At 37.5% G+C, this 27,392-nt stretch overlaps 1 protein-coding gene and 2 non-coding genes across 9 annotated transcripts; 1 reads left to right on the top strand and 2 right to left on the bottom strand.

Annotated features, from left to right (window-relative positions):
* Positions 1 to 1,732: 1,732 nt before the first annotated feature.
* TRNAD-GUC (transfer RNA aspartic acid (anticodon GUC)) lies at positions 1,733 to 1,804 on the bottom strand. The gene has a single exon. It is a non-coding gene; the product is annotated as a tRNA-Asp (tRNA).
* An 8-nt stretch (positions 1,805 to 1,812) lies between these two features.
* On the bottom strand, positions 1,813 to 1,883 carry TRNAG-GCC (transfer RNA glycine (anticodon GCC)). The gene has a single exon. It is a non-coding gene; the product is annotated as a tRNA-Gly (tRNA).
* A 13,941-nt stretch (positions 1,884 to 15,824) lies between these two features.
* On the top strand, positions 15,825 to 26,666 carry LOC148851202 (kinesin-like protein KIN-7E). Of its 7 annotated transcripts, none has more exons than XM_088945322.1 (15): positions 15,825 to 16,560; positions 16,876 to 16,963; positions 17,542 to 17,829; positions 18,348 to 18,437; positions 18,540 to 18,640; positions 18,747 to 18,860; positions 18,934 to 19,015; positions 19,093 to 19,160; positions 19,266 to 19,331; positions 19,493 to 19,617; positions 20,014 to 20,350; positions 20,574 to 20,678; positions 20,765 to 21,742; positions 23,384 to 23,706; positions 24,450 to 24,799. In XM_088945322.1, exons 3-15 carry the CDS (start codon positions 17,610 to 17,612, stop codon positions 24,487 to 24,489), a joined length of 2,649 nt encoding a protein of 882 aa, XP_088801448.1. In that variant the 5' UTR covers positions 15,825 to 16,560; positions 16,876 to 16,963; positions 17,542 to 17,609; the 3' UTR covers positions 24,490 to 24,799. The 7 variants fall into 7 exon arrangements, with proteins under 7 accessions (XP_088801448.1, XP_088801445.1, XP_088801443.1 ...); XM_088945319.1 differs by lacking the exon at positions 24,450 to 24,799 and adding an exon at positions 26,104 to 26,666 and having other exon boundaries at positions 15,827 to 16,560; positions 17,583 to 17,829; XM_088945317.1 differs by lacking the exon at positions 24,450 to 24,799 and adding an exon at positions 26,104 to 26,666 and having other exon boundaries at positions 15,852 to 16,560.
* The last annotated feature ends 726 nt before the right edge of the window (positions 26,667 to 27,392 follow it).

The following is a 27,392-nucleotide window of genomic DNA, read 5'->3' as shown; positions in this document are numbered from 1 at the left end:
CATATGGATAAGTGTAACCAAGACACGAATCTCCGACTATAAGAAGGTACCTCTCGCTCAAGGTAAAGGATCCAACTTCTTACTCCCATATTGTTACTCTGCTCGTACTAGCACTATTCTCTAATTGCTCGGCCCAATCGCCCACTACCCTCTACTAACTGGAGAGTCGGAGTACCTACCCGGGGATAACTCCTTGGGCCTTTGACTTGTTTCTTGCTCACAGATCTTGGTCCGTGGCTTCGTCCTTCCACCTCAGATCCACCTAGTTGGCAACGATTATCTGATTGTGACCATAGTTCTTGTAGTACCTAGGATCAAGCAACATCACAAAGCTTATATTTTTCTTTGAGTTTATGTATATATATATATATATATATATATATATATATATATATATATATATTTATTTATTTATTTAATATTCATTACTTAGTTATGACATCATAGATTGACCCATTTGACCCAGAATGTTAGATCATTGGCCTACCTACCATCTAGATATGGAATTGGTTTCATTTCCAAACTGGTTTTAAATTTTGCATTTCATTTATATCATTGATAAAATAATTATTGTTTATCATACTTATTTTTGTTTATACTATTGGTATATAATATTATAGATGTGCCCAAAATTGTTTCATTTTTTTGTACTATTCAATTTTAAAAAATTATTTTTAATTATAGATCATAGGTTAACATATTTGACCTAAAAGGTTGAAACACTAACCCACCCCTAGATAGGAAGATGGTTTAATTTTCTATCGATTTTTGTCCATCATTAATAAAATTATGTCTATTTTATCATACTTATTTTTTAATATGACAAATATATAATAATAGAAGTATGTCCAGTTTTTTTCTATATTTTTGTATTTTTGTATTTCTAAATTTGTATTATTTATTTATGACATCATGAAATTATCCATTTGACCCAAATGGTTGAAGTACTTACCCACCACCTATATGGAAAACATGATTTTATTTATAGGTTTATTTAAAAAATATAAAATTTCATTCTATTAATAATTATTGTGTATGGATTTATTAGTATAATTTAATGAGAAAAACCGTGATTTATTTAATAACTTAAATGTGAGACTTAATGAAAGGTAATTGAATGCACTTAATGGTATTCTTTTGCTTACATTTTCTACCCTTTCAATGGAGATTAACTAAATTCAAGAGGAGGAATATTTTAGTAAAGAAAAAATCCATAAGCCAATACCTCCTCATGCACAGTTTTGTAAGTAGTATAGATTTTTATTATATATTTTATGACGAAAGCATAAAACGCCGTTGTGAGGGACCGAACCCGGGTCACAGGTGGGAATACTCACCACGACCCACGCGTGTCCTTCACGGATTACCAATAAAATAAGTTATTTATAATCCTCACCGTTAAAAGTAATAGCCATCACAATTAGAAAATAGATTTATATGACGAAAGCATAAAACGCCGTTGCCGGGGATCGAACCCGGGTCGCCCGCATGACAGGCGGGAATACTCACCTCTTTCACGGATTACCAATAGAATAATTTATTTATAATCCTCACCGTTAAAACTAATAACCATCACAAATAAAAAATAGATTTATATGAAGAAAGCACTATACTACAACGACCCACGCGTGTCTTTCACGATTACCAATAGAATAAGTTATTTATAATCCTCACCGTTAAAACTAATAACCATCACAAACAAAAAATAGATTTATATGACGAAAGCATAAAACGCCGTTGCCGGGGATCGAACCCGGGTCACCCGCGTGACAGGCGGGAATACTCACCACTATACTACAACGACATCCAACTTGCACCAGCCGGGAATCGAACCCGGGTCTGTACCGTGGCAGGGTACTATTCTACCACTAGACCACTAGTGCTTCGTTGATACCAATGGGTACATTCATAAATTATTTACATCAAATCAGCTTGAAATTTAGACTTAGACACCTGGGGCCCACTAACCAGATTTGGACCAATAATACTGTTATCTGGTCCATAGTCAATCTCGTTCCCCACTCGACTTATAGATTGACGTACCTCATACTTATGTATGGGCCACTAATATGCTTCAAAACTCAAAAGAGGTGATAGGTCGGTGGTGAACCCCATCAGTTCAGTGTGGCATCCTAACCACTTAAAACCTGTGAACCTTGATCCATTCTGTAATGTTTTGGATGGTTCAGATTCTAGGATCTGGCCCCTGATGTTCAATTTTAGGATTGCCAATAAAAATATCAATCTCATCTCAAGTTTGCCGGGGCCCAATTCAGTTCAAATCTAAGTCGAAGAAAGTTAAAAACTGTGAGACATCGGTGCCACGGATTGTTGAAGCTTTGAGTGATGGATTCAGCGTTCATAGGAACATTTTGAACGAAAAGGAGATATACCAAATGAATCGTGTTGGATCCATATTATATTATTATGAATAAATAGACTTGAGAGATGAGTACTTGACCAATATGGGCTTCAACTTTTAAGATTCGGAACTGGGCCTGTAAAGATGCCAAATTTTGTTTTACTCCTTGGCCCATGTGAAAATGCAATGGGGTAGTTCATCCCCCAACCCAGGTACAGGCGGGGTTAGATTTCAAGTCTCTACTACAATCAGCAGGAGACCTTATCAACCAGATGGTTGGCACCTTGCATCTCCTGTTATTCTCTATCATGTTATTAAGTGCCTGTTTCGGAAGGTTTTACTCTGCAGCTTCTGATATTGGACGGTAGGCCGCCATATGGAAAGCCACGAAGCTATGTTTGATGAAAAACTTGAAAAGCCCAAAAACACATTGGACTGAGAAATTGACTTTTCGATAAAAACTAGTTTTAATAGCTTCTTCGAAGCCGTTTAGTGAATGTAGCTCAATCAATGCTGAAGTCCTTTGAAATGGGCTCTAAGTGAAAGTCGGCCATAATGTAGCTCAAGGTCCGACTAACAGAGCTAACCCAGTAGTTTTCAATTGGAGCTTAATGATTTGGCGCATTTTGATTGACAGTAATGAATAAAATATCTCTCAATACATAAAAATATACAAATATGAAGATATGCAAAAAGATATAAGAAACAGTGGACACTTTTGTGAGATCAAATTGATCCACGAATCAATTAAAAATTATTTTAATGCACAACCGCAAACGACTATGAAACGGTGTTGTGAGAACCAAACCCGAATTCCCTTTGGGCGTGTTCCTGGAAAGATAAAAGCTTTCTGGCTAAAATCACAACATCACGTGAGAAAAGCTTCGACTATTGGTTGGGTTACAGGTGCAAACGTGCACTATGCAAGTGTGGGATAGTTAAGTCAATCAAAGGATCCCTTGTTCAAGGATTTACACGAAATACTAACCGATACTAAAATGGGCTCACATGACCCCATTTAATTAGTGGATTTGAATATTTGGATCTAGGCCCAAGGCAAGATCCCTTTCACATCCGACCGTTGTGTTGTGTGTCCCAGAATTAATTATATGACAGTTGATTCGTTAATCCTTATTGGCAGTGGAAGTAGTAGCTAGTCGATATGGCTTTAATTTTGGCTTTGTCGCATTGGGGCATCTGTAACCCAGCATCTCTCCTTTCGATGAAGTATGGGTTCAAATCCTGATCTGGGTTATTATGATGACTTGATGAGGGGCTTTATTCGGTAGGTGAGGGATTGGACGTAGAGGGTTGAGTAGTCAGTGTTGGTCACCGTCAATTGCTGTGATGCATTCTCTCAAAACCAACCAATTTGTATTGCACGGGTCAGATTTCTAAAGTCTAATGTTTCAACGTTGGAATGATTTGAAAGGTTGATGAACACATTTACACACCTGTAGTTGGTTATTATGGTTACGTATATTTATTTGATTTGTTTATTTTAAGGGTTCATTTCGTTTGTAGTCTGGATTGGAATTGGAATGGGAATTGAAATTTTTTTGTATCAAAATCACAATGTCTATTTTTATAATGAGATTTTACTCTCAAATAAGGGAATGTCATTCCACCAGTAATGAAAAAAAGTAGGGATGGCATTAAGATGGGTTTAGAGAGGGTTTTGTAAATTTTGATCCTATTTGTCTCTTTAAATTTTCCAATTTATAATGGGTTGGATTTTGAGAATCCAAATTCTCTATACATGAACATGTAAAACCTTCCCCACATTCAAGGATAGGGGCGAATTGGATTTAGAACCTGCATCTAATTCCCTATTGTTTCTTGTTATATATAAGCAATACATAAGTAAAATAATATAAATAAACAACAAAGTTTCCATTTATTTGATTAAGATGTAAAAAGCATATAAATTATCAATTGTCCTTCATATAAAATTCAAAAGATTATTAAATTCAATATCTAATACCAAAGTTTATATGATGTCTAACAATATGCGGGTCGGGGAGAGTAGGTTTAGCCTATGGTACCCTACCCATACCTGTACAGATCATGGTTTTTGAAAACTGGACCAGACCGGATAGTCAGACTAGAAAACCAGGAACCGATCAAGTGACCGATTCCGTTTTCCCCAAAAACTGGATTCCCCCTAAAACCGTTGATTTTAGTCAGCGAATCACTAAACCAGGCAGTTAACTATTCAAATGGTTTTGACAATTTTTTATTTATTTATTTGTCAGAATGGGTCGAGCGTTTGGTTCGAATGATTGGACTGTTCAACCCAATAACCAGACCCTTGACTTATTCGGTCACCAGGTAGTACAGATTATAGAATCCCAAAACCCATAGTTCAAGCAAAAAATACCTACCCACCCACTGGATAGGGTAAAAATTGTCATCCCAAAAAAGGGATTTCAATTCTATCCAATAAAAAGTTAAAATCGGAACAGCCCATTTAAATTTTGATTCAAAACTCCTATTCTCGCAAATCAACTGGGACATAAGATTTTAGCATTGTTTGCAGTGAAAATTTGAAAAGCTTACTAGACATAACTAGAATATAGAGAGTATATAATCGGAGACACTCCCCTTATTACCAAAAATGATAGCTTATAGCAAAAGCTCTGCACTCTTCCGACCAAAACCTTAATGCACTCCATCTCCAGGAGCGGAGAAAGTGTGGTAGCCACATCCACATCTGTTCTTATAATAGAGAATTGGAGCTTCTTACGATTACCTTTTAATTTATTATTTAAATATATGTTATTTTTTAATTAATAAGGGGTTTTCTTTTATACAGAATTCTCCAACAAACCAACTAAGGGTACTTTTGGTTCATAGTTAGAATCAGAATCGGAATAGTTTATTCTTATAGTCCATTTGGTTTAAACACAAATGTAAATAAGAATTGAAATTTAATTCTCAAAGGAGGGGCAGGGGATGACCATTTTTTCAAATGGAGGAATGTTATTCCAATAGAAATGGGAATGAAATTCTGATTCCACTCAACCAAACAGTTAAAATTGGAATAGCCCATTTCAATTCTGATTCCAGACCCCTATTCCTGAAAATCAAATGGGGCCTAAGAGGTGAGAAAACACCTTGAAAGAAATATATACTATATACCATTTGAATTTATTCTAAATTGTTCTTTACTGGAATTCAACATTGTGCACCTGAATCATTTTTATTTTTGCATTTTATTATTATTATTTTTTTTTTTGTTTTGTTTCAAAATTTCAGGGATGGAAAGGTTATTAAGCATTTAAAACAAATGATTATAATTCTATTTGATAAATAACACCTGATTGACTACCACATTTATGATTCTAATTAAGTGGTCAAAAGTTTTTCAGATATCATATATTTCCCATATCATAGTCAAATCTTTTTAAAAATCCTTAAAATAAGCATATCAATGACCCATTAATACAATATATATTGTAAGAAAATTTTGAACCTTGATTTCACGGTGTTGATTATTTGGTTATGCGGGTTTAAGTAGTGAAAGCTACATGCTGACTTTAATCTGTTAAGCTTATCCAAGCCAAACTTTTCAAAACATTTCCCCTACTTTCTTAACTTCAATCAAGCCTTCAAAATGCCAATACTATGGCTTAGCTTCTGTAACAAAATTTTGAAATGCAGCATCTGGGAATTAACATTCCCACCCACTAAAATTAAGAAATAAGATAACCAATTTCTGTTGAAACTTTGACATAACATGCCTTTTACCCAGAAAACCAGCCAACTCAGAAGCTCCAAGGTCATAATTACAACTCCTTAGAATGTAGAAATTATGTAAGGAGATGAATCATGTTCTCAGTCATCTCCTATCCCTGGAATGATAAAAATAAACTCGCAGCGTCTTTCTCCTTTCTTTCGATCCCTTTCGTGTTTATTATTTGTTCCCTTTTCCCCTTCACCATCATTAACCACCTACGCCTGTTCATTATTGTCATTTTCCACCACCAGATTCTATCCCTATTGTGACATCGACATCAATGGCTGCTGATGATCCCCCCCCCAAAAAAAAATCTGTTGAAATTGTGATCGCATAAGAATGGCAATATTTCCCATTTTTGTAATCTTTACGGGATCGACTTTGAATGAGGTGGGGATGGATATGATTTTTTCCTGTGGGGACATGGATAAAAAAATTTTTATCAGGAACAAAACCGTTCCATGAGGATTCCAATTATATATGTATGTATATGTATATATATTAATATTTTAAAAATATGATTAAATATATTTAAAAAGTTAGTGTGTATTCACGTTTCATTGGGTAAGACCATGGTTGCGATTTTAGGAATTTTTGGACTACAATCCTCCTTAGAAATTGAATTTGCAGCTCCCTCTTAGTCTACTAGTAACCCCCCTATAAACCACATCATTCCCATAAATTTGACATCAATCCACGGACAGGATTCAGTCCATCCCTATTCTAGTAGTAGCTCCACCTAGGGATGGAGTGAACGATAAAAACCCCTGGATTTTATCTCATTCCCCCACTCCCACCGCTTAAAGCTTGAACTACAGGGATTTTCATTTATCAGTGTTTGTGAATAAATCACTTTCTTTCCTCATTCGCATGTCTTGATTTTCTGTTTCTGATTTATGCTTTTTGGCAGATGAATTTAAAGACAAGTAACTAGGACCTCGTCTTTCTTCTTGAAAATAAAATCCGTTACTCATTATTCTGAGAGCATGAGAAAAACTGTCTCTGACAAAACTAGATAGTCATGGGTGTACGACAATTTACTGCTGAACATGGACTTCAGACTTTCTACTTACCTGCGACTCGAAATCACAACACACGCACAGAGATATCTTTGTTCAAATCCTGTTTCGCCAAATTCTTTATTTCATATTAAAACTTGGTAATGAGCCAAGTGAAATCCGGTGATGAGTCAAGGTCTAGAATCCAAATATCATCCTATTGAGAATGACTCTGAGAGGGTGAGAGGGGGAAAGAGGCTCAAAGGTCTCAGCCATTGTCTGGCATCTTAAAATCAGATAAAAGCGTGATGTTTCCTTCAAGTATATGAATGAGACAACTGAATGGCTAGATTCTAGATGGCTGACTCTTAATCTATAGCGAAAGTCGGTGGCTAATTTTGATGTAAATGGCGGTAGAAATATGGAGAAGAAAACAAAAACAAAAAGATAAAAAGACGATCATGAAGAAATCATGAATTTAGGTATCAGTCATTTTGTCATTGTCGGTGGAGAGGTAAGGTTTAGGAGATTGAGGGGTAGAAAGAACAGAAAGAATGAAACATGTAGTTCAGTAGTTGAGATAAGGTTTAAATATTCCCTTTGGGCCAAGGTTCAAAGTATCAGATACGTTTAGTGTATTAAGAAGGCAATTTCAAGATTGATATTGAGATACGTTTGAGATATGTATGTGTATTGGAGAAAAATTAAGATACACATAGATATACAAAGATACGTATAGAAACAATATACAAACTTCAATATAACATAAAAATACACTAATAACACAAATATAAGGTTTTAATAAGATATATACATTAAATTAATAAATTTTAATAGAATTTATAAGAAACAACATTATACTCAAGTACTCAACATATGTGAAACATCTAAACAATGTTTATTAAAACTATAATCACATCAACATCTAATAATTCAATTCAACACAAAATATTGTTTAAAATTAAAGAAAAAACATCTAGTAATAGAAGTGTAAAACGTACCTTCATGAATGGTGGTGTCCGTGAATAACCTATATAACATATAATTGAAAAATAATTAATAAATAAATATTAAAATCATAATAAAAATTAATTATTTGATAAATTATTTACTTATATACCTGAAATCATGTGATGACAAACAATAATTTAGTACCATAGGGAGTTTCTTGCAGGCTCATAATTGCTTATATCTACATTGTATTGATCTCTAATCAAATTACAATATTCGCCCCAACTCATTCTATTAGTGTATGATGTATATATCTGTCTAAAATGCTCAAATTGCTCTTTAGTACAACATTGTTGATAACAAGGTTGAGTCTGATAATTTGAGCCATATCCTTCAGCAAAACCACCAAAAAGCCAATAACTCCTTGTAGTTCTAGGGATTGTAGTTGTATGACCCGTGTCATATGATTCATGTCGATACTGAGAAAAGTTGTAGTCATAATTAGAAGTTGAATTCAAACTCATCCTATTTAATCCAGACATCATCTCATTACTTTCCATAGATCTTCCATAATATTGGTTCCATTCATCTTATGTTCAATAACCATAACTGGAACTATCCATTAATTGCATATCTCCGCGACTTGGACAGTATAACGCTTGACTATGTGGCATTGAGTCATCCATAAGTGGTATATATTTGAAAAAACTACTAGTAGCATCACATTTATTGCGACCACCTGTTCTATCATATTCACCACCATCACCGTCACCACCACCATTATCATCAGTAGATTCATTCCCATTACCAGTCCCACTATTGCTTGTTTGTTCTCTAACCCAATCATCAACATTTATCCCCATTTAATTTGCAATATAGGGACCAAGTCTTGGAGGATTACCTAGTTCATCTAGGACCCTTGCTTTTGTGTCTTTATCTTCTAACCAAGATATCACTAGATCTTCTTCTTCATCATATATATCATCAAGATCAATTGGGTTGAAGTAACCTTCTGGATGCCTTATATCTCTAATGAGATGTCTAACTCTCAATCTCATGCTATAGTGGATATATACCAACTTCTCCAAAGTGTTATAGGATAGACAATTCATCTGCTTTGTATGAATAAAGCCAAAGGTACTCCAATTTCGTTCACAACTACTAGAAGAAGTCGTTTGTGATAATACCATTATTGATATTTTACGAAAATGTAGGGCATCTTAGCCATAAATCAACCACCATTCAACTGAAAAAACAAAAAATATATATACATTTTAATATAAAGTGTCATACCTAGAACCACCCTTGAAGAACGACAATGAGAGAACTCGCCCCGTGGAGGACACCATCCTGGTGCCGGTCTCAAATACTGACTCCACGAAGTGAGTATAGATCGGAGTCCGCCTCACGAAACCACTACACTCTGAACTGGTAAGCTTTTTAATTAATAATTTAGATGCTTTTGCTTGGTCAGTAGCGAAACTCCCCAGCATAGACCCCTCTGTCATAACTCATAGGCTAAATGTTGACCATTTAGTTAGTGTAGTCTAGTAGTGAAAAAGGAACATCACCCAAGATTGGTTGAGGATAGTGGACGAGGAGGTGTGAAAGTCCTCGCAGCAAACTTCGTTAGAGAGGTCCAATACCCAAGCTGAATTGCGAACCTAGTGCTCATGAAGAAGGCCAGCGACAAGTGGTGCATGTGCGTCGATTACACCGACCTTAACAGAGCATGCCTAAAGGACAACTCCCCACTCCCTATGATGGATTGCCTGGTAGATGCGACCTTAGGGTTTGAGTTGTTGAGATTCATGGATGCCTACTCTAGCTACAATCAAATCCAAATGGATCCAACCAACTAGGAAAAGACAACTTTTGTAACTAAAATGGGCTTGTACTGTTACAAAGTTATGTCATTTGGTTTAAAAAATGCTAGGGCGACCTATCAATGTCTTGTAAACAAAATATTTTTTCAATTTGATTGGAAATAAAATAGAAATTTATCTTGATGATATGGTTGTTAAAACCCAGTTTTTAAGCTCTTTAATTGCCGGCCTAAATTTCATTTTTGACATTTTAAGAAAATATAACATGAAGCTCAACCCAAAAAGTTCCTCGGATACATAATGAACCAATGTGGCATTGAATCTAACTCGCCCTGAACCACTTTATGTCTAAGTCAGCTAAGCGGTGTCTTCTGTTTTTCAAGGCCATAAAAAAGAACCAAGATTTCGAATGGGCTAAAGACTACCAACTCGTGTTTAACAAGCTGAAAAGATACTTAAGTTCACCACCCTTGCTAACTAGACCAGAACCCAGAGACGAGCTAAAATTCTACCTCTTAGCAAGTGGTGACTTTCAAGGTACTTAGCTTGGTTTTAATATACGAGGTGGATAGGGTACAGTGACATATCTACTATGTATGTAAAGTCCTACATGCCACCAAGACTAGGTACTCAAACATCGAGAAGTTGGCCTTCTCGGTGGTGCTAGCAGCCCGTAAACTATGCTCTTACTTTTAGGCCCATACCATTGTGGTCATAATCGATCGACCTCTAAGGCAAGTCCTTCAGAAGCCTAAGGTCTCAGGAAGGTTAACAAAATAGGAGCAAGTACGTCATCCGATTTGAGCCACACCCAACAATTAAGACCTAGGTCCTAGTAGACTTCATCACCAAATGCACGTTCAGAACGTCAACCCCTAAAGTTGTTGGGCCCATGAGCACCTCAAAGGTATCTACCAGCACGATGCCCGACCTGACTTGGGACGAGGAGCCTTGGATCCTCCATGTGGATGGTTCGTCCAACCAATGTGAAAGCGGAGTTGGGCTAATCCTCTATGGACCTAGTGAGGTGAATCTAGAGTATGCTCTCTAATTCGCGTTTCAAGCTTCGAACAATGAAGCTGAGTATGAGACATTGATAGCCGGGCTATCATTGGCAAAGAAGTCCAGTGTGAAACATCTCGTGGTGTACAATGACTCCCAACTAGTAGTGAACCAAGTGAATGGGCAATATGAGGATCGGGAGCCCGCCATGTTGGGCTACTTGGCCAAGGTTAGAGAGGTCTTACCCAAATTCCACTCTTGGTACATCCAACAAGTTCCAAGATCTGAGAACACCAAGGCCAATGCGCTCTTGAAGCTAGCAGATGCAACGGATATCACAAAGATGACAATTTACATTGAAGACCTACTACAACCTAGCATAAAAAGAGTAGCAAAAGAGGTCACTCCTATTTTAGTTGCAAAACCAACCTAGATTGACCCGCTAGTTGATTATCTGCACCATGGGACCCTACCAGCAGAATGCAACGCAGCTCGGAGGATAGAGTGGTAGTCAGCTTGCTATGTTATTATTAACGAACATTTGTAACATAGGTCGTTCACGCTTCCCTACTTGCGTTGCCTGCATCCAACAAAAGCGGACCAAGTGTTATGTGAGATCCACGAAGGTCTCTGTAGAGGAAATTTGGGGGGCAAGGCACTAGCCCAGAAAGCCCTACAACAAGGCTACTATTGTCCCACAATGAAGGCAGATGCAATGGAGTTAGTTTGGAAGTGTGAGAAGTCTCAGCAATATGCCAACATACCACGTCAGTTACTATTGTCTTGAGATACCTTACCAACCCATGGTCATTTGCACAGTGGAAGATAAACATTCTTGGTCCCTTCCCACTTGCGACTGGGCAAATGAGGTTCTTAGTGGTTGTGGTGGATTATTTTACTAAGTTGGTAGAAGATAAGCCGCTGGCATCCATCATAGCTTGCAACATCCAATTTTTTTTTGGAGGAACATTGTCTACAAATTCGGACTCCCTAGGGTACTAATATCAGACAACGGGAAGCAGTTCAAAAACATCAAGTTCCAAAACTGGTGTACCGAGATGGGAATCCAGCAGAACTTTACCTCGGTGCCCCACCCCTAGGCGAATAGCCAAGACAAAGTGATGAATAAAGCAATCGTTCATGGATTGAAAGCTCGACTTCCCCAAGCTAAAGGTTTGTGGGTAAACGAGTTGCCCAACATTCTCTTAGCTTACTAAACTACCACCAAGATGAGACTGACAAGACTCCTTTCAACCTGACGTATGAGATGGAGGCTATCATCACAACTGAGATCGAAGTGTCGACCTTGCAATCTGAGACATATGATGAAGAGGCTAACGAGGACAAGCTGTAGACTAACATTGACCTAGTGGAGGAAGTTCGCAACTTAGCCTACATTCAGACTGTGGCATACCAACAACGGGTAGCTCGGTACTATAACGCTCAAGTTAAGAGACACCGATTTCGAGTTGGCAACCTTGTACTCAGGAAGGTTATGGTGCTTAATCCCAGCATAGGAAAGCTAGGTCCAAACTGGGAAGGCCCCTACAGAGTACTTAAGGTGATTGGTGAAGGCATTTACAAACTTTAAAACGTTGGAGGAGAAACAGGTACCCTATGCGTGGAACGTTGATAACCTAAGGAGATACTACTTATGAGGAATTCGAAAGTTTTGAGTTGCATCCGCAAGAGCAAAAGTAGACCGCCCGCTAAATGAATAAGGGGAAGCCAAACAGCTTGTAGCTCTAAGGCCCCCTATGCCGACATGAAAGATGTCAGGAGCTCAACAACTCGACAACGTCTTGACTTAGCCAAAATCACAAGTTTAGTAGCTTCAAGAGTGAAGGAAAGTAAAGGGCACGAAAGAAGGCATTGTCTGTATGGGAAAGGATTATCTTTCATTCAAAAAAAAAGCCATTCAAAAAAAGCAAGCCAAAGAAAGAAACATTCGAGAGCACGTAGGCTCTAAGAAAGAACATTCAGGAATACATAGGCTCCAAGCGCAGTAGTTTCAGGAGCATGCAAACTCCAAGTACAGTAGTTTTCCAAAGACATTAATAGAGAGTTCCCACTAGCAGCTACTCTTCTTCATCGCCCTACAAACCATCGTCGACCTCGTCCATCCCCTCATCCTTCACCACATCACCGACCTCACTAGCCCCCTCACCCGGGGTTAAAGGCTCTTGGTTAACCTGCATGGCCAGCTCGTCGGTACTAACCTAATTGATAGAGTACCGAAATCAAAGTTGGGATGTAGGACTAGAGGAAGCGACGACATAACTTGAATCCTCTCTTCATAGAAGGAAGAGAGAAATCAATCTTTTCCTGGTCATACTTTGGCGACCGGCGGAAACATTCAACTACTTCGACCTCAACCCAACGAATATCTTCAGTATATTTAGTTCGTCGCTCTTCTAGCTGACGATCCCTAATCTGCACTTTGTCGTCAGAGTGGCAATGGTCCCATTGGCCTCCTCCAATTTGCGCTACATGCCGACACTATGCCCGTAGAAGCGTTTGTGATCATCCTTTGCACTGCGATGGGCCGCTTCGGCACTCAGGCAAGTTCCCTCTAGTTGGGCCTACAAGGCCTCTATGTTCGCCTACATCTCCTGCTTTTCACGCCTCACACATCAATGTTCATTGGAAATATCTCCCTTGGAGGTGGTTGTTTGTAAAACACACTTTGGGTTGTTTTGGGAATGATATCTCATAATGAGTGTGGGTAAAATAGTAATCACACAATATTCTTTTTAGTTGAAAAGACAAAAAGGACCTGAATTGGCTAAGATATCATGTGTAGAGGCTCCCAAAATAACTGAAGCTGTTTTTTCCAAACAACCAAAGTGATATCATGGTATCGTGGAAATAAGTGGGATGTAGGAATGGCAATGGCGGGGTCTAATGCCCAATGGGGATGGGTTCCTCGCAGGACCCAAATCCCCAAATTTTTTTTGATAATAATAATTAAAATAAATAAATTTACTTAAAATAAATAAAATTTTAAATTATAACTAATGTTTTAAATATATTTTGATATGTATATATATATATATATATATATATATATATAAGTAATATAAATAATATAATAATATATATTTAATATATGTATATAATTGGGGTTAGGGTAGGGCAAGGACCTCAATCCCCATCCCCAACTCTTAACAAGGATTCCTATTAATCTCCATTCCCATCGCCGCCCCACCAAAACAATCCCCATCCTCGACCCCATTGGGTCGAGGAAGTCGGGTCCCTGTCGGGGGTGGGGAAAATTGTCATCCCTAGTGGGATGTGCTTTGGGGTGCCCATGGGACGCCCATGCCAATTCCATTATTAGACAATGAAAATAAACAAGGCCTAAGTGCTCATGACTTAGGATGCACTCATCGTATCAATGCTCTAGGAACGGCTAGAGGTGTAAATCGGGCCATGTTGGGCTGACACAACATGACTCGTGTGCGGCCCATGCAAAGTGTGGTCCATGTTGTGCTGACCCACAAGACGAGTCGGGTTGTGCTTCCCTTTCCTAGGATACTTTGGGGGGTCGGCCCGACACAGCCCATGGCCTAAGCTCGTGTGGGCCCATGCCGTGTTGCGCTACGGGCCAGACTGGACCATGAACCAAGCCAAGCCATGTTTTTTTTTAATTTTGAAAAAAGTAATGATAATTTTAACATAAATTAAAAAAATATACAAAAAAAATATTTTATATGAATTTTGATGTATACAATTATTGTATGCAATAATAAAATGAAATAATATAATAAAATCAAAAGTAAAATTATATATATTAATATATTATATTATAGTATAATATATAAATATATATATGAGTCGTGTTGGGTCGTGCTGACACATAAGCCGCAAGTGGCACGTCCCAACCAGTCATGTCGTGTTGTGCTAGCCCATGAACCTAAAACCCCAGCCCGATGCAACCCATACCATCGTGTTGTGCCCGACATAGCCTGTATTTTGTTGTGCTGGGTTTTGCCAGTACCCAAGCTCCACGACCCTATTTACAACTCTAGGAATGACAATGGAGTAGGGGTCGGATTTTGTTTGCCCCATCTTCAAACCCCAAAGTTTTGGGTTTCCCCGAACCCCGGATCTATAGTCAAAATACCCAATCAAGTCGGGGTGGGGCCCCATAGGAACCAATCAAATTGCCATATCTACAATGCTCCCATCAAATCTGAGACAAAAATCGGTGGGGATCTACTACCAACCAAACACTCCCTACCAAAATTGACAAGGGTGATGTTCCCAATGTGCAATTGCAATGGCCAGTTGGGATTCTTGGGAGCATTTGGTTGGTAATAGATCTAAACTCTGTAAAAAAACATGAGTTCAAATCTTCTCTCAACGAAATATGTTCCAACATTATCCACTACCTCACATCTCATACATGGTGGTCCCAATCTCATGGTGATGTGCGGTGTAAAATCATGTTGTAAGTGTGTTGAAATGGGTTTTATTAGAGCAGATCCAACTCCAAAAACATTCATTACGTAACCTATTCCAAACAAAAAGAGTAGAGTTCGAGTTAAAAATGCAGTAAATAGGTCCCTGATAAGGATCACCCTCTAACGCTCCAATTCCCAAAAGTACAAATTTTTTGTTTTTTGCTTTTTTTTTAATTACGCAACCTATTCTAACTTATCCTCAACAAAACTTCAGGCTCCTCACTGCATTAGGACTAGGGTATAGTCCACGTGGATAATAAGAAGTTTCCCCTGTTGCTAATGGAAGCCTGGAAGGGCCGATGTGAGGTCTAGATTCTGGATGATTAGCATTAGCAGTGTCATCTCTCTACGTGGCAGGAAAACGTAGATTGGGAGGAAAACGAAGGCCAAAACAGTAAATTTGACTGTTCAGTTGTTAATTCTAGTTGTGGGCCAGTTTTATACTCTTACTTGAAGGCTTAGAAACAAAAATAGGACTCTATTATCCTTTAGTATTCACCTGAGCTCAGGATGTTGACTCCGTGGCAACTAAAACCCGTTTCGCAGATTTACAAGATCTTGGAACCACAAAATATTTGAAACCGTGTGGAATATAGAGGAAAAATAAACAAGAAATACTCTGCTTTTATCTGAAACAGAATTGAAGCGAAAGTGAGGAGTGAGTGAGTGAGACGGTTTCGCTGTTACTACCTACCGTCTCTCTTTTCTCTTTCCCTCGTTTTTTTGTTTCAATGTGCATTTGAGATCGCGGCAGGGATTTCGCTCACATTTCCTGTTTCCCGTCCTCTGATTTGCTCTTTTTTCTTTCTCTGTTCTACTGCTCTTCGTTTTCCACTTTTTCTCTCTCTCATTTTTCTTTATTCGATCCTTCCGCATTAGTTGAGTAAAGGCCCTCCATTCTTTTGTTTTCCTCTGATTAGTTCGGATAGATTCGTTGCAGCTTTTGAAGTTTATCTATCTTTATGGTGAGATCTAAGCTACAGAGATGATAGAAGATGTGTATCCGAGAAATTGTTTCTGCTTGGTGGTATTAGGGCTTTGGAGATACATACACGTTAAGAATATCTGCAACAGCTCTAGCTTTGAAGAATGGTGCGGGATCTATAATTTGAAGTTGAAATTACAGTGTCCGGGTAGAAAATCGTGATGCATTTTAATAGCGTTTCTGTTGAATGTGCGGGATCTGAGGTGTCGAAGAAGATTTTCGAGTTTTGAGGTAAATTATTTCGAATTTGGAGGGCATGATCAATAGATTAGGTCCACGAAAATCCTGTTAGGCTTTACATGGATTGCTACACTACGGGTGCAAGTAACAGCTCAGAGTATTAATGTTGTAGTGGATTCGCGAATTCTTTTAACGGAATTATCCGTTGGAATTGGTTATTAAATAAATATACGTTAGATGCAGAATAACCGGAGTTTTAGTAAATGTCCAGAAACACCACATTTCATGTATTTCGAATTCTTCGCGGTGGAGTTTCTAATTAGTGTTGCAAAATTTTGAACTCTGCTTTGGATTTTCATGTTACAGGCGAAATCATAGGAACATCCTTGAAGCGGGCACGGCGAAATGGCAGAAAAGACGAATTCAGTCAGAAATTCTACCAGCTTGTCTGACGGTACAATTGGAACTCCAACTGAACTACATTGCTGAAAAAGTTGGCGCGGATCTTAATATCTGACGTTCCTTGAAAACGAGAACTCAAGCTGAACTTCTGACGCTTATTACTTCTCCAGGAACGTTCTATGATATAACTGGTGAAGTTTTCAGTGTCTGGGTAAAAATAAAAGGAAAAATAGTAGGAAGAAGACTGAAATTGTCTGAAATGGATGCGGGGACCATCTCCGAGAAATCCAAATCATGGGCTATTAAAATACATAAAACAGCGTGACTTCGTCTCAAAGCATAAGAGGTCGCGCTTTCGGGAAGTTATCTTTTTTGAGAGCCCCTGACATTCAAACCGACAATGGCGAGTTAATCAACAGGGCTTAATTAGAACTAAGTCATCATTAGGTAGCTGTTGTAGACAATTGAGGTTATAATGGGGGTTGGGTCTGATGTTGTATACGAGTACAACCTCCTTTGTAACATCTGAACCATCTTGCATTTCTGTGGAGCAGGGGGAAAGCTGTGAATACCGTTGCTTTTATATTTTATCTCTTTTTTCATTTTTTTTCCCTGCGTTCTTGATTTCAGTTATATGTCCGACCATATACTCCATTTCATTCTGGCTCTAGGAGACGATAGCCGGTAGGGGTGTAGATATGGGGGCAATCGGTGGGGAGGAGCTTATGCATTGGGAGAAGGCACAGGAGAAAGGTACCCGCGAAGAAAAGATTTTTGTTTCTGTAAGATTGAGGCCTCTGAATGCAAAGGAGATTGCGAGGAACGAGGTATCAGATTGGGAATGCATCAATGATAACACCATTATATTCAGGAACAGTCTTCCGGAGCGATCCATGTATCCAACTGCATATACATTTGGTAAGGAACTATTTATTTTCTTTAGTTTGGTGTAACTGATTCGCTTTTGGTATGTTTGTATAGTACTGAATTTGGGGATGCAAATTTGCTAAAAAGCTTAGGTTATGAGAGTCACTGATCGGGTGGGGGAGGGGTAGTCGTGAGGAGGATCCATAGCGTTCTGCGAATCAGAAACTAGATATTTCTGCTCTTTTAAGCTGTTGGATATCTTTGTCTCTACCCATTTCTTCGCAAGGATGTTACCTCAGCTTTTCATTCCTTTACTTATTTTCCTTGTTTAGGATTCCTTTTACCAATTAATGTTAACGATCCTGAAGTCCGCTTTGTGCGATTAAGATATTACAATCTAACTGGTTTTCTGAATTGATCCAAATATATCATAAGGATTGAATTTGAAGTAATTTGTACAAACAAGTTATTTTTCTTAGTTTTTTTTTGTAATTCTTTATATTGTTCTTCTGAGATATACGGAAATTTATCTGATTGCCGGCGTCTGGATCTGTATTTTTCTTGGATAGACAGGGTATTTCGGTGTGATTGCTCCACAAAGCAGGTTTACGAGGAAGGAGCCAAGGAAGTTGCTCTTTCAGTTGTTAGTGGTATTAATTGTAAGTATAATTTTCATGGTCTTCGCTTCTTGTTTGCTGAATGCCTCTTGAGTCTTGATGTACTCCATTTACATTTTTTTGTACAAAATATTATGTCTTCAGCGAGCATTTTTGCATATGGGCAAACGAGCAGTGGGAAGACACACACCATGAGTGGAATTACAGAATATACAGTAGCAGATATATATGACTATATACAGAGGGTAATGGAATCCTCAACCCCAAGTTAAACTAGCCTTTTGCGCTTTCCATTTCAACTTACTTCTTGGCTCTTACTTTTGTAATAAGGGTGTCTCTTTCTTCTTGTAGCATGAGGAAAGAGCATTTGTTCTGAAGTTCTCTGCAATGGAAATCTACAATGAAGCTGTCAGAGACCTCCTCAGTGTAGATAGCACTCCACTTAGGCTTCTAGATGATCCAGAGGTGAATATTATTCTTGATGTTAATTTCATCTATGAGAGAGCCTAATCATACTAACAATAATATACTCCAATAGAGAGGAACTGTTGTAGAGAAATTGACAGAGGAAATTCTGAGAGATTGGAACCATCTAAAGGAGCTTCTTTCCATTTGTGAAGGTAAGGGCATTTCTAAAGTCAGTCCTGCTTCTATTTGATGATTATGTATCTTTATATGTGATATTTAAAACTTGCAGCTCAAAGAAAGATAGGAGAGACCTCTCTGAATGAAACAAGCTCCAGATCTCATCAAATTCTCAGATTGGTTTGCCTCTCTCTTGTTAGAGAATATGTTTTAGAGAGATTTAAATGAAGTCTAGGAGATTATTGGTCTCACTTGTTTCTTTTGATCAAATGATGGATTTCTTAGACAATAGAAAGTTCTGCACGTGAGTTTCTGGGCAAGGACAATTCAAGTACTCTTGCAGCTAGCGTGGTAAGATTACTTTTTTTTTTTTTTTATTACTGATACATACAGCTATTTGCCTTCAAATATTCTCTGATGATCGCTGAATACATCCACAAATAATAAACTGCATAATCACATGAACATAGATACAGGAAGCAATGGTAAATTGAGTTGCCTTTCTTGTACAGAACTTTGTTGATCTGGCTGGGAGTGAACGTGCATCTCAGGCATTATCAGCTGGGACAAGGTTGAAAGAAGGTTGCCACATAAATCGCAGTTTACTTACCCTGGGAACTGTTATTCGCAAACTGAGGTTGGCCAATATTTTCCATTGAATGTTTATCCTTTCTAGCCATCTTTCAGTTGGCATCTTGACCACTTTAACATGGTTTTAGAAACTTGTGTCTTCTGTTTTACAATGCCATATTGAGAACTAAAAGGATTGGATTAAAGTTGCTGTTGGTACTGTCCAAAGTTGGTTACTACTTCTCAACTATGAGCAAAACTGAAGTTTAAAATTAAAACTGAGCTTCTAATACTATGACCTTTGAGTCCATAGACTAGACCAGCATTTGGTTATAGTTCTTTTTTTTCTGGAGAATATTATGTTCCTCATTCTCATTTCATCATGAGTTTCTAGATATCAGGCTTTGTATTGGAGTTAAGAATAATTATACTGCTACTCATTTAATGCTTTTGGTGGCTCCAGCAAGGGAAGAAATGGACATATTCCCTACAGAGACTCCAAGTTAACACGCATATTGCAACCCTCCTTAGGAGGCAATGCTAGAACTGCCATTATTTGTACAATGTGCCCTGCACGAAGCCATCTTGAGCAGTCCAGAAATACCCTTCTGTTTGCAAGCTGTGCAAAAGAAGTGGCCACCAATGCACAGGTTAATATAGTCATGTCTGATAAGGCATTGGTAAAGCATTTGCAGAGAGAATTGGCCAGGCTGGAGAGTGAGTTGAGAGGTCCAGGACCAACTTCTGCAACATGTGATTTTTCAGCACTGTTGAAAGAGAAAGATCTTCAGATTGAAAAGGTAAAAGTTTCTAAATTTAGTTGTAGGATACACCTAGACACAGTGACATGCTTGCACACATGTAAAGTTAGAGCGTCTCCAAAAAATTACTACTTAGTTTCTGAATAAACTCAAAACATCAAAATAATGCAGTTGAACTAGTTTAATCCAATAGTCATGCCTTTGGCAAGCAACAAATTTCTGCTTTTAGTTGGTTAAGGAGTCATATGACCTTCTTATGTAGATGGAGAGAGAGATAAAAGAGTTGACCCAGCAACGGGATCTTGCTCAGTCTCGACTTGAGGACTTGCTGCGAGTGGTTGGAGATGATCGAGCTTCAAGACTATGGGTATTTGGTGTTAATCAAATGAACGAGTACTTTTACACATTGACTAATGTACTAAACTACTAACACAATTTTTGTCCCTTTTTCAGGAAGCACTTGATCATCAATCTAAATTCCAAGTGCAGAATGCATGGGAAGATGAATCTGACTCATCAAGTGTTGCAGATCCTCGCTGTTCTGATGTAGGTGTTGCAGGATTTGGCACATCTCAATATTCTGACAGACAAAGTAACACTAATTCCAATGTCCGCTACCGTCATCTCCCTGGGAACCCACAAGATCGTTTTCTGTCTGATTATACCTCTCCACAACTATCAAATGGTAGTTCTGAGTTTGTTGGACCTGGTCCATTTCAGAATTGGGAAGGAATTGCTCAAGAAACAGGTGAAGATAATGAAGACCTTTGCAAGGAAGTTAGATGCATTGAGATGGAAGCATCAAGCACAAACAGGAATTTGAAATCAAATGTTTTGCCCCCTGCAGAAAATGAAGAACTATTACCTTTGACAATGAATGAGAGCAGAGATGCAATGGAGCAAGAATTAGCATCATTTCCACCAAAAGGAGATGGAGAGTTGAGGCATATCAATACTAATTTTACATATGATGCACTGGAACATAAACTCCATGGCATGCAAAAAACAATTGCTTGTCTTGTCAATCCCTACACTGACGAACCATCTCCGTGGCCACCTTCAGTAGAACCGTCAAGCTCTAGAGGTTTGAGGCTAACTAGAAGCCAAAGTTGTAGGGCAACTCTAATGACTAGCTCATCTTGTCCCTGGTTTGACAACCAAAACACACCACCCAGTGGCTTTGATAAAGACTTCCCTGGAAGGCCATGTGGTTTCCAAAAGAAGCCTTCTGCGTTAAACTTCAGTGCTAACATTCAAAGGTTATCAAGAAAAAATTCTCAGAACTCTGAGGGGAGTGTTTGCACAGATGAACTAAAAGCACAAAATATCAAGACTTCAGCTGAAGATGATATTACTAGTATCCATACTTTTGTTACAGGACTGAAGGAAATGGATAAACTTCAGTATGAGAAGCAGATAGATGATGGCCTGGTGAGAATCTGTTATCGTTAAGAAACATTAGATTACATGATGAAAGTATCTTGATATTTCCAATGTCACTTCTTTTTCTTTCTTTTGTTGCTTTTTGTTATGTTTTTAAATACTGAGTTTGTCACAATCATTATATTGTTTAACCACCATATGATTGTAAAACAAGAAAAAGAAAATAAACTAACCCAGAATTCAGCACCTAATAGCTTTTCAAAGGAACCAGAATTGGCATTGTCAAGAAAATTTCCATCAAAAAATAAAAAATAAATTTTATTTTCAATCCTCGTCCTTGTATTTTACAACAATATATGGACCTTATATAGACTTATTTCTCCAATCTAAAGTTTTTTATCACTCTCCAACTCATACGAATAGTTGGAAACAATTTAAAACTTACTAGAACTCCTAAAAATTGACCTTTTTGACCCATTAGAAGTTTGACACAAATTTATGATAGGAAACAACTTCTAAAACTAATACCTATATAATTAAATCCTAAAACTAGTAAAACTCTAATTCAAAACTTTAAAATAAAAATAAAAAATAAAAAAACCCATTATAAACTTGTTGGCTACCTGTAACTCAGTCGAAGCTTTCTCAGTACAAATCCAAATTGTGTTATCTCAGACTTGTTGAATAGATTAAAAAAAAAAAAGGTTTTTAACAAAACTTAAATTGGGTCAATCAAGCAAGCTTTTGGCACTTCAAATTTTGGCTATGAAGGACAGGTTTAAGATGTTTTCTCTCTGGATTTCCATTTGAAGCTTAAGTAATTAATTTTCAACTTTGAATTTGTGATCCTTTGTCTCCTGCATTACTTACTTTCTCCTGTTGATATGAAGGATTGGGGTGTGGTTAGCCTTATCATCATTTCTTAACAAACCAAGGGGACTAAGTCCCTTTGTTATGTTTTTACATGTCAACAAAATAAGGGGATCAAATCATGTATCACATTGTAGAAATATCCAATGCTCTTAATGTTTCATATATGTCACATGAGTGATGGTCAACCATTGCTTGGTTCTCCATTCCAGATCTGAAACTTTCTAGTACTTCTCCCTACCCCATTGCATCAATTGGTATTGGAATTGTCAGTCTTATATCAGTAATGTACCATATGCAAGAGTGCATGCACATAAACAGACTTTGTAATCATATGGTAGCCATTTTGTTGTCTTATGTGCACATTTTTATCATAGACATACTTCCTCATGTTGCATGCCAATCTTTCTGAATCAAAGTCCATATGGCTCCATCCGTTCGTCTGATATATTAGGTAATGTAGGAGCCATATTTTTAAATTGTATTGTAGGAGCCATATTCATTGATATTTTCCACCAAAAAAAAATACATTATTGATATTGATCAGTAGCAGAATACATTTGTCAAGGGTGACCAGATACAGACTTGGAACATGTAGAAGTTTTAGTTTTAGTTAGAAACACAGGATCAGGATATGGAAACAACATCTGAAGCCATGTCTTCTTGGTTTGCACAATGTTTGGCTCCCCATATATGCAAATCTAAGTTTCTATTAACGAATTCTGTTTAGCTTTTAGTGAAATATTTGTTACTTTCTGGAAAATATAAGATGCACAGTTATATGGCATTCTAACATGGGTTCTTTTCATCGGATTTCAGGAGACAGAACCAAAGGCTGATAAATCTGGGAAGACTGTAAAAAATGTAGGGGTGGACCCGATGCAAGATCCATCAGACTCTCCTTTAAGTTGGCCCTTAGAATTTGAGAGGCAGCAGAGAGAGATTATTGAACTTTGGCACACTTGCAATGTATCATTGATCCACAGAACCTACTTCCTCCTGCTCTTTGGAGGAGATCCAGCAGATTCCATTTATATGAAGGTAGAACTCAGGAGGCTTTCCTTTATCAGGGATACATTCTCTCAAGGAAATCTTGCTAAGCATGCTATGATAGATGACTGGGCTCTCACACCAGCTTCAAGGTACTACCTTGCTTTCTTTCATATATTTATGTTTTCATATTTTTTTATCAGTAACTGAGATTATATTAATGAGAAAAAAACAGATATAATATAATACATGAGAGAGGTAAACACTCTTAACTCTCCACATGATAAGGGTCAATTACAACAAAGCCCAAAACAGACTTTCTCTTCCCATCCCTTGTTTTACAAGTATTTCCGCAAAGGAATTAGCAGTCCTCTTTACCCGCAGTAGATTTATCTTCATGTCCCTAGTCGACCACCTATATTTCTTTTTTTTTCATTAGCAAATTTCCATATCTCATTCTCCTCTTTTAACAGCCAGCCTATTACCAATTTAGATTTAGAATCACCCTCAGCAATCAGTTTTTTGATGTTCAACTCCTTTGCTCTCTTAATCCCTTCCATTACCACCAAAACCTGTGCTCTAAGCGAATCACCTACTCTAATGGGGCCTGAAAAGATATTTGTGTTTTCTTTTCTTAACCTGGGAACTACAAAAGAAAGAAGCTAAGCTACATGAATAATGTGTTGTCTTCCAAGGAAGCTTTGTTTCGGTGGGACTGTTAGCCTTTATGTTCAAACACTAACAGCCCAAGATTCAGGGCAAGATCTATCAAAGATGAGAGGAAAAACTTACAGAGAAGTTTGTTGAGATTTTCCCAATACTACACACCCATCCGATGCACCACTCAAATGAAAGTTTTACATATTAAGAGATTTTCTTTGCCATAATTGGATAGGCATGTCGTTAGAAGGGGTTTGGAGCATCCATCTGAATGACTGCTATTCCAGATCCACTCCATCCATCTGACAAAGGGGCACCTCCAAGTTAGCTATCTTATATTGCTTAAACTATACATGTAGGGGTATGTGTTAGTGTATCAAGACTATTTCACCATTCCCCTAGCTTGATTAGGAACCTCAACATTCATGTTAATCACTCATTACTACTGCAGTAGTTTGTCTTCATCCAAATGCCCACAACAATCTCAATTTGCAGCCTCATTTTCTCATTTATTGTATCCACTAATTTGTAGTTACATTTCTGCTACACTTATTTTATGGATATATTTCTTCTTGATTACCCAATGCTATATTTTAAATAGTATTGCTGACCACATGGCATCTTATAAGATTTTCCCTTCAGGCTTATTACATTCGTCATTCCATAAAACCCTGTTCATACACCCCACTATAGATTTTCTCTTCAGGCATATCCTCTTCATTCTCTAGCTATGAATTGTTGAACCAAGATAGTGGAAATGATCACTTAGAAGAATCTATTGGCCACTCAATTGTAATTAGGTTACTTTTGCAAACTCTCATACTAAAAGGGGAGAATTTATGCTCAAGCCTTCAACCATAGTTAAATAAATTTCTAGTAGATCACAAAACTAACCATTTAATTGACCCTGCATTAATGGTTTACCTGTACCAAAATCAGAGTTGTTGGACCTTTAGCCACTTGATTTGCTGAAGATATTTAAAATTGCAATAGATTGTTTTTTCCTACTGTTGAAAGTTGTAATCTTCAACTTTTTTTGCTAACTAGTTGTTATCTGCATTTACTGTATTAAATTTGCTGAAGCATCTTTTCACAGTACTAACTTGGCATTTGACTCCGCTGTAGCACCTCATCAGTCAATGCCTTTTAGTCAGCAAACAACATATACTTTGTACCCTTGTATACAACATATTCACTATGATTTGAAATTTTCATCTCCCTTCCCACACTAATCACCTTACCATCATTTATTTCATTAGATTAATATACTTGGTTGGGGTTCCTTTCTTTTCCAAAACCCACCGTAGGGCTCTCTTGGACACCTACCATGTCGGATCAATAAATACTGTGCGCTTCACTAGATAAAATCACCACCCTATATATCTTATGTATCATAATAACGCCCTAGCTTACTCAAGATAAAGAGTAAAATGCAAATAAGAAGTTCAAGTTTCAAATTGATTGTTCCCCCCAAGTTTTTCAGGGTCCGGTTATAATTATCATTAAGTTCAAGTACATTCCGAAACTCAGTATTTTTATGTCATAGAGATCTAAGCTGTAATTAGCCCCATATAGTGAATAGTATGAACGTTTGAGTCTTTGACAGAAGAAATTTTACACTGCCTGTGCCTTTAAGATGCAATGATAAAGATGACAACAACCTGCAAGTTAATAATTTTCCTCCTTTTATTATTTAAGTTCAACTTGGCAAACAAGAAAAATAAAAAAGTATGATAAAAATGCCACTGTGAGACAATGGGGTGATGAAAATTGAGAATTGAAATCTTTCTCATCAACAACGGTCATGATTTTTTTTTTATTTCTCTTTTGGCATTTTGTATTTTGTTCTTAATCAAGAGAATGCTAATTACTCCTCTGGAGTCACACAGCATGAGGGCACTCTGTCGAGAGAGGGAGATGTTAAGCAAACGAATGCATAAGAGATTCTCGGAAGGAGAGAGAGAACAACTATATAAGAAGTGGGGTATTGGATTGGATACAAAGCAGAGAAGGCTACAGCTGGCCCGCCGACTGTGGACAGACACCAAAGACATGGACCACGTAATGGAGAGTGCTACAATTGTCGCAAAACTAATCGGATTCCAAGAGCCAGGGCAGGCCCTCAAGGAGATGTTTGGCCTCAGCTTTACTCCTCAACGGACAAGCCGGAGATCCTACAGCTGGAGACGCAGCATGTTGGCTCTCCTTTAAGCTTGTATTCGGCACTCTGTATCGGGAAAAGGATGGTGATAATTTGAGGACTTTGGATGAGATGAACCGATCAAGTGATAATTTGAGGACTCGTTATCATTGATCTCATGATTTTAGATTTTCAATAGGACATCCATCACAATTCATAATAGACTAATTATTTGCAACTTTTTTATTTTTCCACTTTTTACTGAAGGCCCTAAATGTTCTGTGCAAATACAAAATGCAAGTTTCCTGAAAATGACAGCATGTGTATTCCACCTGAAGAGCCAAAAGAATTTATAAAATTATCAAACAAGTAATGCCAATAAAAGCATGGTCCATACATAATCATAAAAGTTAAGTTTAGGTCTCTTAATCAAATATTAAGAGGATTTGAGAGATTTTATGAGATTTCAAGAGAATGATAAAAAGATGGAGCTTGGCCCAACCTGAGCCCTAATTGGGTCAGGTTGGGGTAGGGATTCAAAACCTCAGCTTGGGCTAGGGTTGATCTCAACCTGACATAACACGGCTTGATTTGCACCCTTCTATTTATCGGAATTCAAGTTCAACTCAGTTAAGGGTTATCCAATCTTTATTACTTGTATCGAGTATGAATCAATTTATATACAATAGTCCAATTTATATTATATTCAATCTATTAGTAAGGTTGGTTTGATAGTTGTGTTTTACTAAAGAGTCCTTGGCTCAAGTTTCATAAAATCTGTTTTCAAAAAATTTGATTCATAATATACAATATCAAACTCAGTTTTAGTTTATTTTATTAATAATAGATAATATTTTACCATTTTTAGTTTAATTTGCTAATGCTTTACAATCCAAATTCAATTTGAATCATCTATAAATCTGATGGATAAGATTTGATCCAAATCCAAATATAAATGAATCAAATCCGGATCTACCTCAATATCCAGTTTGATCTGATTCATTTGCATCCCTAAAACTGAATGAATCATCCTGATCC

The sequence above is a fragment of the Nelumbo lutea genome, chromosome 5 (genome assembly GCF_056320005.1).
Source record: "Nelumbo lutea isolate HS-2025 chromosome 5, American lotus-T2T, whole genome shotgun sequence".
NCBI lineage: Eukaryota > Viridiplantae > Streptophyta > Magnoliopsida > Proteales > Nelumbonaceae > Nelumbo > Nelumbo lutea.
The sequence above is the reverse complement of the archived record's forward strand: the minus strand, read 5'-3'. Positions and strand labels throughout refer to the sequence as shown.

Excerpts from the sequence above, each read along its gene's own strand:
- LOC148851202 (XM_088945319.1), top strand. The coding sequence starts at position 17,610 with ATGGGGGCAATCGGTGGGGAGGAGCTTATGCATTGGGAGAAGGCACAG. Across the intron at positions 18,438-18,539 it reads AGTTGTTAGTGGTATTAATT|CGAGCATTTTTGCATATGGG; the intron begins GTAAGTATAATT and ends TTATGTCTTCAG. Across the intron at positions 20,351-20,573 it reads AAGATCTTCAGATTGAAAAG|ATGGAGAGAGAGATAAAAGA; the intron begins GTAAAAGTTTCT and ends CTTCTTATGTAG.